Source organism: Phacochoerus africanus, chromosome 8 (genome assembly GCF_016906955.1).
Source record: "Phacochoerus africanus isolate WHEZ1 chromosome 8, ROS_Pafr_v1, whole genome shotgun sequence".
Lineage (NCBI taxonomy): Eukaryota > Metazoa > Chordata > Mammalia > Artiodactyla > Suidae > Phacochoerus > Phacochoerus africanus.
In genome coordinates, this window is record NC_062551.1 from 87,129,004 (window position 1) to 87,147,987 (window position 18,984).

Here is an 18,984-nt window from a genome sequence, read left to right on the forward strand (position 1 = left end):
TGTTGGAGGGACTCTGGGAGACACCAAGAATGCAGGTGGTAGCAGCCTAGGACCTCATATCCTTGAGACTTCTTAAGGGTGGGCACGGGCAGCCAGTCGCATGAGGAGGCAGACACCGAGCTGAGGTCAGCCTACTCCCTGAAACTCAAGCCTGCGGAAGGCACTGGCGGGGGGGGGGGGGGGGGGGGCAGGGGAGGATCCTCAGATCCAGCGTTGGTGTGCCCCAAAGACTTGCCCCAGAATTCAGAGCCCGTTTCCATATCTACATGATGGAGACAACCACATTCCTCACAGGTTTGTCGTGAGGAATCAAGAGAATATGTACAAACCATCTCTTGCGGGGCCTGGCACAGAACTTGCTCACGACAAATGATAGTTTGGTTCCCGATAAACTTCTTTACATAATGGACAAGGATTGTTTGGTTCACCAAGACCTGCGCACAGGATGAGTGACGTTAAAGCTAAAAAATGGTAAATGCCATTCAGGTAGTGCACCATTGATGCCAGGCACTGTGCTCAGCGACATGATTCTTTTCATCTTCATCATCACAACCAATCTTGTGCATAAAAGGTTTTCTCACAGTTCAGAGAGGAGGAAACTTGGCCTCAGAGAGATGACCCAGGTAATGAAAGATGAGTGGGATGAAACCCTTTTTTTTTTCCTGTGGTTTTGTTTGTTTTGTTTTGCTTTTTAGGGCCAAACTCGTGACATATGGAAGTTCCCATGCTAGGGATCAAATCACAGCCAAAGCCATGCCAGATCCTTAACCCATTGAACAAGGCCAGGGATCAAACCAGCATCCTCATGGATTCTAGTCGGATTCGTTTCTGCTGCACTCCTAAACCCTGTATTTGTCTGACCCCCAAGCCACCCCCCCGGCCCCAGTCCTCAAGGACACAAGATGGAAATAAGGTGGGGGATGGATGTATCACATTTCTAACCTAGCACCTTGCTTTGTTAACACTAAAAACACACTATTTCACTAAATGCTAGGAGCAAAGGGAAAGAGACAAAAAAAAAGAACAAAGTCTAAGTATAAATAGTCTGGGTGGAAAAGAAGAAAATGTACACCTGCATGCCTCCTCGGTGCCATGCAATTGGACATGTTTATTAACAATTTCATGCTACCTCAGCTCCATGAGTTACTACCCCAGTTTTATAGAAGAGGAAACTGAGGTTCCTCCAACAGGCAAAAGTATCCTCTCAAGGACACAAAGACTGTAGATCCCTGGGAGAGAAATCGAAGCCTCCTGCTTCACCTACTTTGCACATGGCCTCTGTAGGTGCCCAGTGAAACCATCTAATAGCTGTAACTTTCCAGGCCCTGATGTAAGAAGCACTTCACATACATGTAACACCACCTTGCAGCAATTTCCAGCAAGGAATTCGGTTAAAGACTGGGTGAACACCAGCCAGCACAGTGAGCGGTGGGAGCCATATTTGAACCCTGGGCTGATTTCAGAGCCACAATATTCAGAGCTGCACACACTACGGCCACGAAGGAGGCTGGGGGAGGACTCAGTTACAGCCACTAAAGCAAAATAAGGTCCTGGACTTGAAACTTCCCTTATCTCAACTACACTTCCCTCCTTTCCTGGGACAAACCGCCTGGCCTGCTTGCCCTTGAGCGGGGCGGGTGGGGAGGAGTGGGGGGCCCGCTAAGTCCCTTCCACACCCACCCTGAGGCTCCACTTCCAGAGCCCCTGGCTGAGCCCATCCTGTAGTTGCCAACATTGATCTGAGTTTCAGTGGCGGGTTTGGGGGGTTTTTCTTTTGCCCAAGCTGCTTCCGAAGCAAAGGTGATAAAGAAAGGAAGGTGGGCATCTTAAGGCACAGGTGACAGGCACCTTAGTGAGCTAGAGCCTCCTGAGCTCAAAGCTGACAGAGATCTCCAGTGTGATGCTAAATTGAGCGAGCTAGGACACAGGGCCAGCGTGGGCCGGCCTGGGTGCACAGGTGCGGACGGGAGCAGCCCAGACAGAGAGGACAGGGGGCTCGGGACGGGGAGGCCTGGACAGATGCCTAACCTACTGCCTCATCTCAGACAATCAGGTGCCAACACTCGTCCTGAATGGGAGACGTTTGTAATCAGCTGGATTCTAATCTAGACCCTGGACTCACAGAAGGTGCAGAGGCCAGAGGAGCAACGAGGAGCACCAGCAGAGAAGAGGGCAAGTTGCTGGGCTTCGGCTTTTTGAGGATGCTCCCCATGATGTGTGTGTCTATTCCAGGCCCAGGAAGGCCAATATTCTGATTTTTTTTTAATAGAAGGTGGACATCCTGAGCAATGTGGGATGTCTCTGATTTCGAATGCACCGGGCAGTTTAAACCTGACATCTTTGGGGAAAACTGAGCTCAAGAGCCATCGGTCTGACACCCTGACCCTATTTCCATTCTCTAGCCTCCTGCTCCCTCAAGAAAACAAAATAAGCAGGAAGAAAGAGGCACAAACAAGGAAAAGGCTGTCTGTCCTGGGACACTACTTAGGAAAATAAATAAACCAATAAATCACAAACTCAGATTCCAAAGTTCTGTATTTTTCAAAATAAAGATCACACATTGTTTAGAGACAATCTACACAAGAGTTACAAAAAATAGTTGCCCAGGCATAAGCATACACAGGTTTGTTAATTATACACATATGGTTACAAGTGTGCTTGCAAAAAAGTTCATTGGAAATATACACAAGGCTCTGGAAATGTACACCGTGTAGTGTTACAATTCTATATTCAAACAAGGAAAATTGACAGTATGTTACATTCACTTACAAGTAGACAAAATGCAAAATACAGTTCATCTTCTGTACAAAAAGGAAGGGCAATTCACACTTTACAAGGTGAGAGGGGCTCTGATTGTAAGGAAAGTTAGGGCAGGGCTCAACTTTGCACGTCCTCTTGACTGTCACAAAATAAGCAAAACATTACTTTTAGGATTAAAAAAAAAAAAAAAACCCACTAGTGTGAACTGAATCATCTTGAATAACATTTAGAAAGGATCTTGCTACTATCTGACTAGGTGACAAATAAAACCAAGCTATTTTTTTCTTTTTAAAAGTTAACTAGGCTGTATAAAGAACATTTATTCCTTCAAAAGAAAAAAAAATTTACTTCTGGTTGAAATTACAATTTACAATATACAACACTATATGCTACGACCATAAAAGGTGTGAATATACACTGAATGCACAGGGCTGGCTAATTTTTTTTTCTTACCAAAAAACGTGTTTATGTTGATTCATACTTCTCCACATTTACAGTACAGGTATACAAATGTACAATTGTACAATCAAAAGTATGTTCGACTACTAGGGTACATTATAGATACAGATTAGACATCAAAACAAGAAAATACTACAAATTTGTATATATGCAAAGTCTACACCAAGTATACACTATATATTTATAGAAGCAAGACCAAAAGCAGAATTGGATTTTTTTTTTTTTTCCTCATGCTAAATAATCAGATTTTTGCCTTTCAATGTTAACAGAAAAAAATCCAGTAGGCAGTAAACAATTACACCCGCCCGGCCTTGAAAGGCATTCAGGGCGCCCCCATCTCCTCCTCACAAAACAGGCTACATTATCTTCTTCGGCATAATAGGCTCCAAAAAAGGCAATTTTTAGAAGTTTCATAAACTTAATGTTATAAACTGAAGCTTTAGCAACTCTGAAATGATTTTCATTTTATATATATATATATATTTATATATATATTTTATAAACATTGTTAAATGCCAGTTTGGGGTCATTTAACTAAAATTCAAACTTCTCAGGTTTTTTTGTTTGTTTTTGTTTTTTACTAAAATGAGGAGGTGGGGAAGAGCTATTTGCAAAACTTGCCGGCGAGGCAAATGAGTTAAAAACCTTTTTTTTTTCTTTTTTTTAAACTTTTTTTTGTTAAACCAACCACCCTGAAAGTTTCCACATGTGGAATATAGATACAACATTGAACAAAATATGTGGCCTCCCATGTACATTGGTTACCTATGTACAAGTATCCTATACACCAGTAAAACAACAGGGCAATTAGTCAATTAAAAAAAATAATTAGTACATGTTATGCGTAATAAAATTAAACAAATTTACAAAGGCTTTCCACTTGTGGATTTGATTCCTTTTTTTGGAGGAGAGGATAATCCTGGAGCAACCATTTTCCCATTTCAGATTCTACATTAGAACATCTCTGGTTGCTGGTTGGATTCACCAGTGGGCCAGTGAGGTCAGTGGGAACGAGGGGACAGGGGTGACACTGCCTCAGATAATACCATTGGGGGGGCCACAGATGGGCCCCAAGTCGACGCCGTTCTTCATGTAGTACTTCTCCAGCTTGGCCAGAATGTGCTTGCCGTAAGTGTACTTGCGAAGAGTCGCGATGTGGGGCCGGATCTGGGGAGAAAGCACAGTTTGCGTCACTCTGGCCTGACACAGACTTGCACAGGCTTCCCGGGTGATGCTCCCAGATGCCACAAGCACGCCCCACCAGCAACGCCTTCCACTGGCTTGGCCTGAATTCTAGGGCTACAGTGAGCCCGCGGAGGAAAGGAGCTCCTGCCCTGCGCAGGGAGGCAGGAGGTGAAAACTCTGGTCAGAGGGCCACAGACAGACCACTTCCCAACAGAGTGGGAAGAAAGGGCACTGAGGGTCTGAGAGTCACACCTCCGCCGGCACGGCGCCTCCCCAGGGAGGACACTTTCAGCCCCTCAGGCCCCACGGCTCTTCTGAGCAGTGGGGGGTCTCTTTCTGGGCACCCTCGATTCTGAGCTCACCACCTAACCCTGCTCTCCAGTTCACAGAGAAACAGAGAAGGCTACTGACAATGACAGCAAAAATGACATGAGCCCAGCACTGTTCATTGAAGCCTCGTAAGAGAGGTGTGATCACCCCCATTTCACTGATTAAAAAATGGAGGCAGAGTGGTTATGTCCCTCCCCTAAGGTCAAGCGGCTAATAAGAGACGGCACAGACCTGCGCCCCACTGTCTGGCTCCCCCAGCAATTATTTTTCTCCCCACGGTGCCCTCAAGGCTCTGCTCCAGTCTCATCCTTCACCCTCTCCAAGTCCACTCGGCTCACCCCTCCAAGCCATCTCTTCTGTTCTCCCCACTCCAAGCGGCCCCACAACGGCTGGAAGATCTGTGCGTCCCTGTCCCCTCTGGACCCACACTTCCTCTCCTGGGAGCTCACGGGGCCTTCTAGGTACCTCGGCTAGAGCACATACCACACTGAGTTCACAATCATTTGCACGACCACAACACAGGCAGTGAAGGCCCACAGCTCGTTAAGCTGCTTCCCATCCAGGTTCCCGCTTGCAGATCTCGTATTGGGGAAGAGGAAAGGTCCCAGGATTGACAGCTCCATGCAGACTGTTTTGTCTGTTTGGTTGGGTCAAGTGGCTCTTGAAAGCCACTTCTGCACCCTGCACAGGACACACCCCCATCGGTTTACATCTCACCTCAGAGTCTGCTACAAGGGAAACCATTCACAGTCCTTGGCTCAGGCGCTGAGCTGCCTGACCCAGACCATTTGCCTAACCTTCCGAAACACATGCACAGAAAGGATATGACGAAGCCACACTTGCATGTTGGTTGCAGTCAGGACTATGCACACAGCTGATGTGTCTGTCATGAGAACTCAAGGCTCTGGACCCCTTGCTTTCTGGCAGCTCCCCTTTCAGAAACGAAGTGAGAGTCAATCCACTCGCCTATCTCTCCCCAGGACTGGCTCACTGGCCTTTACACCTGTCCTCTTTCAGACAAAAAACTAACAATACACGTGTATGTACAATATTGCTGAACTCCATTTTTTACTTGATTTGAAAGGAAGTGAGGAAGTTCCCTTGGGACGCAGCAGGTAAAGGATCACAGATGTGGCACAGGTCACTACTGTGGCGCAGGTTCAATCCCTGGCCCCAGAACTTTCACATGTCTCAGGTGCAGCCAAAATTCACTAAACAAACATAAAGAAATGGAAGGGTTCCTATTGTGGCTCCGTGGATTAAGAACCCGACACAAGGAGTTTCCTTCGTGGCTCAGTAGTTAATGAAGCCAACTAGTATCCATGAGGATGCGGGTTCAATCCCTGGCCTCGCTCAGTGGGTTAAGGATCCAGCATTGCCATGAGCTGTGGTGTAGGTCACAGACACGGTTCAGATCTGGCATTGCTGTGGTTGTGGCATAGGCCAGCAGCTACTGCTCCAATTCAACCCCTAGTCTGAGAACTTTCATGTGCCACAGGTACGGCCCTGAAAAGCAAAAAAGAAAAGAAAAAGGACCCGACAGTATCCACGAGGGTGCAGGTTTGATACCTGGCCTCACCCAGTGTATTAAGGATCCAGGATTGCCGTGAGCTGTGGTATAGGTCACAGACATGGCTCAAATCCAGCATTGCTGTAGCTGTGACATAGGCTGGCAGCTTTAACTCCCATTACACCCCTAGCCTGGGAACCTCCATATGCCACTAGTGTGGCCCTAAAAAGGGATAGATGGATGGAAAGGAAGGAAGGAAGGAGGGAGGAAAAGAAAAGGAAAGAAAAGGAAAGAAAAGAAAAGGAGGCAGACAGGTAGAGAGATATGAAAAGTAATCAACTGGCTCCACTCTCAATGTTTCCCCTTCCTCAAACAGATACTGCCTAGCACTGAATGAGCTGAAAACTCTTAAGATTTTTAGATTCTTGGGATTCTTCCTACTCTCTCAACTCTCTCAAGCAAATAAGGCACTAAGCCCAATTCTGTCCACTTCTCTTCATTCCCAAAGTCTCCTAAATCTCTTGGCTTAACCATTTTAAAAGCCCCAGTCCAGGAGTTCCAATCATGGCACAGTGGTTAACGAATCCGACTAGGAACCATGAGGTTGTGGGTTCGATCCCTGGCCTCACTCAGTGGGTTAAGGATCCGGCATTGCCGTGAGCTGTGGTGTAGGTCACAGACCCGGCTCGGGTCCCACGTTGCTGTGGCTCTGGTGTAGGCCAGCGGCTACAGCTCCAATTCGACCCCTAGCCTGGGAACCTCCATATGTCGTGAGAGCGGCCCAAGAAAATGGCAAAAGACAAAAAAAAAAAAAAAAAAGCCCCAGTCCAGTCTCCTCACTGCCTCATCTCCCGCTGCCTCCCCTTCCTCCAAGTTACTCATCAACCGAGGCCATTATCTGAAATGTAAGGATAATTTTGGTACCATAGTCCTGCCCTACTGGACTTGCTTTAATTTTTCAAATATACTCTCGTGTATCCTGCTTCCAAGCCTTCACACACTTCACACTAGGTTCTCACTGCCTAGAAAAGTTCAGGGCTTCATTCAAATGTCACCCTCTTGGGGAGGCTTCTCTGTATCCCCACATCCCCGCTCTTCTACAGTCTTGCACAACGCTTCCCAAGGTTCCCCCAGCATCAGTGTAAATGTCTACAGCACTGCTGTGTCTATCAACACAGCGCCCTGTTGAAAGGAGGGCCTGCTGTAGAGCATGTGTCCTTGTAGCTATTTGTTGAACGAATGAAAGAACTCCAGACCCGCTGTTCTGTCTCCAACATTCCCTCTCCCTTCACCAGCCTCCTCACATGCGTATCTGGGCCTCCCAGTTGAAGGACTTGGACTCTCCAGCCTTCAACTGCCATCGCCAACACCACTGCGGGGTTTTGCTGTTTTGCTTGGAACTGGAGGTGGTGGGTGCCTTGTCTGGCTCAGAACTTGAGTCCAGAACAAAGATTCTCATTACCGAACGAACTCTGTTCTCAGAGAGGGCAAGTGGCTCATCATTGCCAGACCACCGCCACCTCCTCCATCAAGAAGGGCTGAGTGAGTTCAGAGCCCAAAAGCTGGGGCTTCACATCAACAGCACCCCGAGGCTCTCGGCGCTGCCCAGTGCAAACACTGCTGTGGCCCGCCTGCCTCTGGTCACCCCGGCTGCCCGGGCCCTGTGCTCTGTGTGAGGCCTGTTGGACCTGCTCTGTGACTGTTCTGTGCCCAGGGGCCTCCTCAGGTGCCGTCTGTGCCAGCTCCCCCTCACAGTACCCAACAGGTCCGAGTTCTGTCCCTTGTTTCCCAAGTCCTCTTTAGCCTGGACGTCTCCCCCTGCAAAGCCTCCCCTCAAAGTCCAGGGCACATGCTCTCCCACCTCACCACTGCTTCCCACCACCCTTCCCCACACATGCTCTGTGGGCAGGGCTCAGTCTCGGCCATCTCTGTGTTAGTGTCTGGCCCAGAGTGGGCACCAGGTCAATGTGCCAGGCCTACAGCTGCCCTGAGCAGGCACTCACTCAGTAAATGGTGGTGGAATGAATGATGAGAAGGAGGAGGGAGAAAAAGAAAGAAGGTAAGCAAGGTTCATTTGCTGGACTGCGAAGCTGGTCTCCCAGGAGCCGAAGGGTAGAAGCATGGCCTGAAGATCAGAGAGGAGGCTCCCTCACAAAGCCTGAGTTTAACAGTCTTTCACACCAGTGATTTACTGTCGGGGGAGGGGGCGAACCCAGGGATGACGACCATTCCAGGTAAAGGAAAAAGGAGCATAGCATGAGACACAGTCCAGGGACAAACTGCAAAAAGGTGCAAGAGGCCCGTGCTCCTGTGCATTTCAGAAATGAGAAGCACCAGGGGGCCCTGCACACGTTCTCTCTGGTTGAGGTCTGCAACCAGCGGCTTACCTTATGCATGACGATCTTCCGCTGGGCTGGCTCTGCCACATCGATCATCTTCTGGACCACGTAGTTGGCGTACTGGTCCTTCATCATGGTGTATAAGGCACTGTGAGGACCGTCATTCATGGTGCACACCTCATCGATAAGCACAGCGCGCTCCGTACGGGAGGCGTGAGTGACACACTTCTCCACAACATTGCTGTAATGAAACAAATCCAGGACAGCTTAGAGGGACCCTGTTAGGCTGTATTTGTCTGGCCTCTGCCCTGACCTCAGAATTAGCAGCAAAGAGATGTTAATATTTTCGGGAGATTAATTCATCATCTGTTTGGCTCTATGAGACTCTTCCTCTGCCATCTATCACTTCCAATGCGAACCAAGGCTGAGAACAGGTCTTGGAGAGTACCAGACCCAACCCTTGAACAGGCGAGGGTAACAAGCCCAGGTAAGTAAAGGTTTACAAGGCTGGTTAACAGCTGAACTGGTTAACGAGCGTAACTTCAACTCTATCAAAATCTATCGTTCTCCCCTTGCCTCTGCGAGCACAGCCTGGCACTTAAGGGAGGCTCTAGACTTCCTGAGTGAGGGAATATAAAGCAGAAACCATAGTCCCCATTCAACTACTTCATGTTGCCTCTTAAGAATTTATGAACAAGAAGAACCCCCAGGTATGTCGGCATTTCTAAACACCTCACAGATACATCCCTTTTGGGAAAGGAAAAAAGAAATACGGTTTCATTAAATCAGAGTTTTCTACAATCCAGAGGGACTGGAGAGGCTGAGGAAATTAAACACAGCCATGCTAATGGGCATTCACCACCTAAGAGTGACTAATTACTCATGGTTTTGTAAGTCAGCAGTGCTCTGCATCTGTGGCTCTGCAGGAATGAGGAAGTTGTGTGATGTCAAAGAACAAGAAATAACAACAGAAGTTAGCACCGTAAATCAACCACACTACATAGTACATAGAGTATCTCTAACTACAGAACATATGACTATACAGGTAGTATAAGTAACTATATAACAACTAAGTATTAAAAAAGAACAAGGATATTAGTTATTATTTGTATTCCTGGAGCTAATACTTGGCAGAGAGAACATCTGCAAAGAGTTCTCGACTGGGGCAAGAGCTAGCTGCTCTGGCTCATAGAACACTCAAGCAAAAGAGGAACTGTCAAACCTAGCCAATACAGAAAGTTCTTTTCTGACAATACTGAAAGATGGCCATTTAGCTGGGGAATTTCCTATGATTTGGAAATGCTAGGATAACCTACCATAAAAGTGAATGGCTTGGTTAAATATTCTTTATATACTGAAATAAAATATGCTTTTCTCTCTGAAATTTCACCCATTTATCTTAATTTTGCCTTCAGGGGCTGAAAAAAGAACTGTATGCCTACTCCAGGAGCAACAGAAGGCAGGGATGGTGGCTTAATCCTTCTTTCAAAGGCCAGGCCTCTGGATAACTGAACAATCATCACAAACAACCACGACCAAAACAACTTCCTATCCTAGACATTTTTAAACTATAAGAGCCACTGGCTTCTCCCTTACCAGAAAAGGGAGTGAAAAGATTACTGAGCTGGTTCAGAAAGCATGAAGCCAGTGACAGTCTCCAAATGTTCAGGCAAAGAACTCATCAGATCGTTTTTTTTAGGACTGCTTGGCTGGGTTGTACCTTCATCCACCCCAGGGCTACTTCCCCTACAAAGTGATCAGGGTAAGAACAGGACTTTATACAAACAACTTATACAACTCAACAGCAAAAAACCCAACAACCCAATTGAAAAATGGGCAAAGGATCTGAATAGACATTTCTCCGAAGAAGATATACAGATGACCAAGGAGCATATGAAAAAATGCTCAACATAACTGATTATTAAAGAAAGGCAAATCAAAACTACTATGAGGTACCACCTCACACCAGTCAGAATGGCCATCATTAATAAGTCCACAAATAACAAATGCTAGAGGGGGTGTGCAGAAATGGGAACCCTCCTGCACTGTTGGTGGGAATGTAAATTGGTACAACCAGTATGGAAAACAGTATGGAGGTATCTCAGAAAACCAGACATAGAACTACCACATGACCCAGCAATCCCACTCTTGGGCATATATCCAGACAAAACTTGCCTTGAAAAAGACATGCACCCCTATGTTCATTGCAGCACTATTCACAATAGCCAAGACATGGAAAAAACCTAAATGTCCATCGACAGATGATTGGATTAAGAAGATGTGGTATATACACACAATGGAATACTACTCAGCCATAAAAGAGCAAAATAATGCCAGTTGCAGCAACATGGATGGAACTAGAGACTCTCATACTGAGTGAAGTAAATCAGAAAAAGAAAGACAAATACCATATGATATCACTTATATCTGGAATCTAATATACGGCACAAATGAACTCTTCCACAGAAAAGAAATTCATGGATATAGAGAACAGACCTGTGGTTGCCAAGGGGGAGGGGGAGGGAGCGGAATGGACTAGGAATTTGGGGTTAATAGATGCAAACTATTGCCTTTAGCATGGATAAACAATGGGATCCTGCGGTATAGCTCAGGGAACTAGTCTGGTCACTTGTGATGGAGCATGATAATGTGAGAAAAAGAAATGTATACATGTATGTGTGACTGGGTCACCTTGTTGTACAGTAGAAAACTGACACAACACTCTAAACCAGCTATAATGGAAAAAACAAAAATCACTATATTAAAAAAAAAAAAAAAGAATAGGACTTTCAACTAAGTTGGGGATAGGACACTCCTTCTGGGTGGAGGACTCGTGCTGACCTTCTTCCAAGAAAGGAAGCAGGGAGATCAGGATCCCACTTGACCAAAGGCTTCCCACCACCTTAACACACAATGAATACTGTTCCAGTCTTTAAAATTTATCCTAGTATATCTTAAACTATGGTTCCCAGCCCATTTGTGGGTGGAGAAAACAACTTAGTGATGTAAGACTAGCTTAAAAAAAAAAAAAAGGAAACAGTAGTAAGTATCGGAATTAATCATGGGCAGTACAGCTTCAATTAAGTGTGTATGCACATGTCTAGGCATTCAAAATTGATGAAGAATTTACTTTGTATTCTGGGTTACTACTATAAAGTGTCATAAAGTTGCTCATTTGTTTAACTGGTTTGTTTGTATTTACTGACTTTCTTCTCTCATCTCTCACTGTTAAGGCCATACAGTGAAATTTTTTTTTTTTTTTTTGGTCTTTTTGCCATTTTCTTGGGCCGCTCTCTCGGCATATGGAGGTTCCCAGGCTAGGGGTCCAATCGGAGCTGTAGCCACCGGCCTACGCCAGAGCCACAGCAATTCGGGATCCGAGCTGCGTCTGCAACCTACACCACAGCCCACAGCAATGCCAGATCGTTAACCCACTGAACAAGGCCAGGGATCGACCCGCAACCTCATGGTTCCTAGTCGGATTCGTTAACCACTGCGCCACGACAGAAACTCCCATACAGTGAATTTTATTTCAGATGTTTTATTTTTCTACTCTAGAATTTCCATGTTATTTTCTCTATAATAAAGCTTATAAATCTCTACTAACATTTATCTTTTCATTCACTACATGCATATTTTCCTTCAATCCTTAAATATAATTAAAATACTTTATAATACTTTAAAATATAGTATTTTGAATACTAATTACTTTAAAATACACTAACTTCATATATAAAATGCTCTATAATTCTTCTCTTCTAACTCCAATGTCTGGGTAGTATGGAGCTATTTCTTGAAGCTTTTTTCCATTTCCTCTTGAGCGCAGGTCCCATTTTCCTGTTACCTGGGTATGGTGACTGATGCACAATGGAAACGGACTCCGCCATACTCTCTCGCCTAAGGGCATTACTTCCCCTCCCCCACCCCCACCTGTGTGTGCAGTTAACTTGGCTGATGGCAAACTGCAAAGTTCTCCCATGCAATAGGCAAGAGATGAAGTCTCATTTCAATTCTCTTAACCTTAGCTGGGTTGCCTCAAAATTTACCCTATGCAAATGTGGTTTCAGGAGTCAACCAGATATTTAGAAAGTTTAAATTTAGGCTTTCTCCTCCTCCCTGGTCCTCTTCCTTTCCAGGATTTCTCCCTGTCATTCTGTCACTCCAATTATCATGGCTGCCTGCCTTTCAGGAACACTAGAGATTTTCTATCCTAACTTAGGAGACCAACACGGACCAGCAGACTGGAAAGTACCTACAGGTTAAAGTTTTCCTGATTATAGTCAACTACACTGTATTATAAACTTAAATGTTGCTAACAGACCAGATCCTTCATGGTTCTCAACATAAAAATGATAATTATGTGACACGACAACAACTAACGGTACTACAGGAATCATACTGCAACATAAAAATGTATCAAACCAACTGTACACTTAAAACTTACACAATGTTGTATGTCAATTATATCTGCCACCCCAACAAAAATAAATAAAGAGGAGGAGGAAATTCCCCCAGTGCAATTACCTTCTTCCAAGTATTAACAATCTTGCCTACCCCTCTCTGGTTATCTCCTTGCTCTTGGTCACTTTCTGCTGTCTTCAGGTAGTTTTTGGCATTGTCTACAATTTATTATAATTGTCAACTGTGAGACAGTTGGGCCCACAGTAGCTACTGGGTCATTATCAGTCCTCAAATCTGCATAACATTAATACTTAATGCTAGTAAGGGTAAGATATTAAGTACACTGAACAAGAAAGTTAATAGGACAATGACCCAAAAAAAGAGACTAAGAGGAGTTCCCAGTGGTTAACGAATCCGACTAGGAACCATGAGGTTGCGGGTTCGGTCCCTGCCCTTGCTCAGTGGGTTAAGGATCCAGCATTGCTGTGAGCTGTGGTGTAGGTCACAGATGCAACTAGAATCCTGCGCTGCTGTGGCTGGGGTGTCAGCCAGCAGCTACAGCTCCAATTTGACCCCTAGCCTGGAAATTCCATATGCCTCAGGTGCAGCCCTAAAAAGACCCAAAACAAAACAAAACAAAACTGGGGGGGGGGGGCAATTTAAAAACATCAAGGTCATAGGAGTCACACTTGCCTTGCAATTTATTTTTAAAACTAGTGGAGAAAAATATTCTACAAATACAGAGCACTATGTCAAGTGTATGAGAGGGTATAAAGACTCTACTCACAAGATCAGACCATTAACCTGCTGGAGGGCCATCCATTTCTTCTTCTCCAACCTCTGCTACTTATAAGGTACCTAAAATATCTTTCACAACCTGGGAATAACTAGCACATTTTATTCTTTTTTTTTCATCTGTGTCCATGACATATGGAAGCTCCTGGCCCAAGGATCAAACCCATGCCACAGCAGCAACCTAAGCTGCTGCAGTTAACAACATCAGCTCCTTAACCCACTGTGCCACAGGAGAACTTCAATACATTTTATTCCTAGGCCAGTACATTTATGAAGATGGGAAGAGATTTTAAGAATACTAAGGCCCACTGTGGTTTAGTGGGCTAATAAGAACCCGACTAATATCCATGAGGATGCAGGTTCGATCACTGGCCTCGGTGGTATAAAGGATCTGGTGTTGCTGTGGCATAGGCCCCTAGCCTGGGAACTTCCATATGCCACAGGTGCAGCCCTGAAAAGAAAATAATAATAATAATAACAACAACAACAACAATAATATCACATGTATATATATATACCTGCCTCTTAATTAAGAGGCCAAAAAGGAAAAACTGAGTAAAGAACATTTCACAAGTCTAAACAAGTAAGTTACTGAAATATCCAGTTTACCAAAGTACAAAATATTCCCCAGATTTCAAAATAGCCGACTCTAGGGAAGTGAGGAGTCTACTAAGAGACTTCTGATGTTTTATACTTTTTAGTAGAACTCTGATTTTTTTTAAGCTATGAACACTTTGAGGAAAATAAACATTTAAAAAAAAAAAAGGAGTATTAAAATCCACTCTTTCTCTAGACCTGAACTACTATTTAATCATCTCTTTCGGAAAAACCGTCCATGTAATTCAAACCACATACCTTGCAAATTTGTGCTGACTCAATACAAGTACATTGCCTCGAATTTCTGCTACAATTTTACTTTTATCCTCAGGACGACCATGCTCCAATACATGCTGGATTACATAATTCCCATATTGATCCTGTTTGAGAAACAAAAGAAAAATTTAAATTTATATAAACAAGGTCTATGTTACCTAAATCCTTATATCAAATCAATACCTATCTTCCGGTAGCACCGTGATGGTTTGTTTACCTGAATACCAATGAACACATGAGCATTTAAAATGAATAGGTAATGACAATTTTTCCCTATCACTATAAGACAGGAACACATTATTATGAGATAATGGGACACTTCTATATATATTTTTGCCCAAAGGTCCCAGTTAGGGTCTTCATAAAGTACTATACACAAAAAACTAGGCCTCCTCTCATTTAAAAAAAAAAGAAAGAGATGGCAATAAAGAGCTATTTTGCTCTAAAACAGAAATGTGGAAAAGGGTCCTGCACCTATTACCAAAGAAAAACTGGAACTACCGCTTAAGTCCAACAAAGACAAAATGTAATTAAATAACATGAAAAGCATACAATGAAGGTACTCATCAAAAGTGAAAGATGCTTTGAAAGAATACATGTGTGAGCAAGGAATTCCAGAGGCAAAAATATTTCTTTGTAAGATGTAAAAAATTAAAAGTATATAAATAATACTTCTTTTAAAAAGAACCTATGCCAAATGTGTTTGCTTCTGCATGGTAGAATGAAGGTTAATTTGTTTTGTGGCTACTTTCTGCACTTTTTTTTTCTACAATTAATATTTAACACATTTATAGTCTCACATCTCTCACCAAAACAAGCACCAAACACTGATCCAAAAATTGCTTCCAGACAAAATGATACACGCAGAAAGTGTTCAAACAGTATAATATGGGGGAAATTTTTAGTATAAGCAAGACAAAGTATCAAAAATAGACAAAAGAAATCAACTAATCCATTTAGTTCATCTGCAACTGTGAAAGTGATACAGAGAGAGACTTAACGGCCCGCCTGAGTGGCCACAGCTAGCTTAATCCCTGACAGAGCTCTGGCTTTTGACAGTTCTCGGCAGATCTCTTGAAAATCAGAGGCAGATCTCAGCTCCAAGGGCAGGGTTCCATTCATTACCCATATCAATAAAACATGAACCTGCCCAGAGTTTCAATGGGCATTCTGAATACGTTAACCTCTTCTGGAATGGATGCCTGTGCTGAGAAAACACACAAGCCCACAGGTGTTTGCAGTTACTGTACTGGCAACTTCACTACCTGTACAAGTTGCTCTGTGTGCTGGTGAAGCTCCTCTAAAATAGGGAGTGTCTGGTCAGGGAGACAGTGCTCCAGGATCCTCTGAATCACTCGGCAGCCATAAGGATGCGTGGACAAAGCAAACACCTAGGGCACATCAAGACAATTAAGAAAGCCAAAAATGACAGCTGTTGCCACTTTCAACACTTCAGTATTGTTTATATACATTATCCCATTAATCTTCGATGACCTTGAGAGATAGTCATGGTTATTCCCAGTATACAGATGAGAAAACTGAAGCTCCAAGAAGTTTACAAAGTCTGACCCCGAAGTCCAAATTTTAGGTATGGCATTTAAGTTCTCGATACAAACAATAAAGTGTGTATGTATGTGTGAAGGTAAACTCATTTATTAAACCCATTCTAGGAATTCACAGATGGACACAAATTCAGAGCCTAAAAGGACTTCTCAAAAGGCTTAGAAAGGAACAGAGAATTAGTCAAGGCCATAGAAAACACAGTTAGGAGTCCACAGTGTTAAAGGGCAAGTTTAAAAACAGAAAAAAGGGCTAGAATCAAAGCCCAAATGCTTTCACATAACTACACTACATACAATGCTCTGAATTGAGTCTGGGTGTTTTCCAGCAATAAGAAAAGCTTCCTCTTTTGTTGAAGTCTGAAGCAAGACAAGCACCAAGCTTCAGACCCATAGCACCCAGATTCTGCCCTTCCTGCCCAAATGACCTGAAGCACTGGCCCCTCAAATCTGTTATCAAGAATAACGTCAACACTCACAAGAATAAGACCAATAGCTAACACGTGATAGATGTTTTCCAAGTGTCAGTCATGGCACTAAGTGCTTTATACATGTAGCTTCATGTGTACAACTATATATACTTAATATACTGTACAGTTCTGCTCAATTTTAGCTTTGTAAAAATGCTAAGCACTCCATCTGAAACAACAGGACTTATTTCACTCAATTATCATATTTCAAATATTTACTTATAACACTCTAGGCTTCTATATCTATATAGTATAATGCTAGGAAACTATATGGTTTTTTGAACAAAGTTCAAACCAACCTGATCACTGCCCCACTCCTTCCCCCAGATTAAGACGCACTTTGTTAGATGCATGTAACCTGTATGACTGGTTCTGTAAATGAATTTTAAAACATGATAAAAAATTTTTAATTTCAGGAGTTCCCGTCATGGCGCAGTGGTTAATGAATCCGACTAGGAACCATGAGGTTGCGCGTTCGATCCCTGGCCTTGCTCAGTGGGTTAAGGATCCTGCATTGCCATGAGCTGTGGTGTACACTGCAGACGTGGCTAGGATCCAGCGTTGCTGTGGCTCTGGTGTAGGCCGGTGGATATGTCTCCAATTAGACCCCTAGCCTGGGAATCTCCATATGCCGTGGAAGTGGCCCTAGAAAAGGCAAAAAGACAAAAAAAAAATTTAATTTCAAGATAAATAGTACTTAACCAAAGGAAAACTTCATCCTTCAAATATGAGATTTAATCTTAACAATTCTGATGACAGTATCTCATCCCAACATGAGCAGACACGTGCACTGATGGAGAGGAGTTCCCGCTGTGGCACAGTGGGTTAAGAATCCAAATGCAGGTTCGATTCCTGGCCAGGCACAGTGGGTTACAGGATCCAGCACTGCTGCAGCTGCAACATACGTCACAACTGTGGCTCAGTTTCAATCTGTGATCCAGGAATTTCCACATGCTGTGGGGACGGCCATTGAAAAGAAAAATAATGGGAGTTCCTGCTGTGGCTCAAAAGAAACGAATCTGACTAGTATCCATGAGGACACAGGTTTGACCCCTGGCCTCACTCAGTGGGTTAAGGATCTGGCGTTGCTGTGAGCTGTGGTGTATGTGGAAGACTCAGCTCAGATCTGGCATTGCTGTGGCTCTGACATAGGCCAGCAGCGATAGCTCTGATTTGACCCCTGGCCTGGGAACCTCCATATGCCAAGGAACCTGCAAGAAAGAAAAAAGAAAAAAGAAAAGAAAAATACTTAGATAGACAGACAGATTATGGAGAGAATATTCATGGACAATTAAGGAAAGAGCCTTGGGCACACAGAGCTAGGTACCTGACACCACTGAACAGGACTGTTACTTACTGCAGTCTAAAATACACTAAGCACTTGAAAATACGCCACACACCCCATTCTGTTCTCTGCCCACAATGGAAGCAATCATCAACTTCTCTTCCTTGTTTCTTTTGTAAGTCACTTACCTGTCCCTTAAATGCATCGATGATAAATTGCAAAGACTGGGGCTGCACACATTCAATGCATTTTTGAACCACATGATTGCCATTCTGGTCTTTCACACACTTTAGGACGTGGCCATCTAGTTCCCGAACCATCTCATTCTATTGGGTCAAGAAAAGAAAGCACCACCAGAATCACAGAGAGCAAACACCTGGACATTCAATGTTCTCCTTACCAAATACAAAAGCGTCAAGCAGGGAATCCATGACAATGTAAGTGGGACAACTCAGCTGTGGCACTCTGACCTAATAACGAATGAGGACTCGAGTTTCTTCCACAAGTTAGCAAATTCTGATAACAATAACCAGTCTTAAGCAAAGTTCTCTAACTTGTAAAAGACCTCTGGGGGTTATCAAAAAAATGTAGACATCTTCAAATAGAAGCCTACATCAGTCAAATACACTGCATTAGAGAATTTTACATACAACTCATCATATTTTTACCATGACAATCCTGTAGGGTATATATTATTAAATGATTGTAGTTAATCTAGAGCTTACTCTAGGCTAGGCAGACCTCTAAGTGCTTAATATGCTTTGACTCATTGAATCTGCCTCACAATCCTATGCACCGGATATTATTACACATGTGGAAATTAAGGCAAAGACAAATTAGTTGACTTGTTAAAATCACGTAGACTTGCCACCGACTCAAACCCAAGAAACCTGGCTCCTGTGTGTGGCAAAGCAGCCCATGTCAGCAAACCACCTATCAATTATATATTACTCAGTACACCCTCCCTCCACTCACATGTATGTATATATGAAGAAACTGAGTCTGAGAGGGGTTAAGT

General features: G+C 43.8%; 1 protein-coding gene and 1 non-coding gene across 14 annotated transcripts in view; both read right to left on the reverse strand.

Annotated features, from left to right (window-relative positions):
- Nucleotides 1–2,517: 2,517 nt before the first annotated feature.
- The window catches only part of PUM1 (pumilio RNA binding family member 1), a 139,750-nt gene continuing 123,283 nt past the window's right edge, over nt 2,518–18,984 (reverse strand). For 12 of the 13 annotated variants that reach the window (XM_047792965.1, XM_047792966.1, XM_047792975.1 and 9 more), the window contains 5 exons: nt 18,155–18,292; nt 15,918–16,043; nt 14,635–14,756; nt 8,632–8,824; nt 2,518–4,386 (listed from right to left, as the gene is read on the reverse strand). In XM_047792965.1, the coding sequence (XP_047648921.1) occupies nt 4,255–4,386; nt 8,632–8,824; nt 14,635–14,756; nt 15,918–16,043; nt 18,155–18,292 (711 nt within the window). In that variant the 3' untranslated portion in view covers nt 2,518–4,254. The remainder of the gene's footprint in view (nt 4,387–8,631; nt 8,825–14,634; nt 14,757–15,917; nt 16,044–18,154; nt 18,293–18,984) is intronic. The other variant, XM_047792972.1, reaches the window with a different exon arrangement.
- On the reverse strand, nt 7,666–7,754 carry LOC125134784 (small nucleolar RNA SNORD103/SNORD85). Its single transcript, XR_007136783.1, has one exon. It is a non-coding gene; the product is annotated as a small nucleolar RNA SNORD103/SNORD85 (small nucleolar RNA).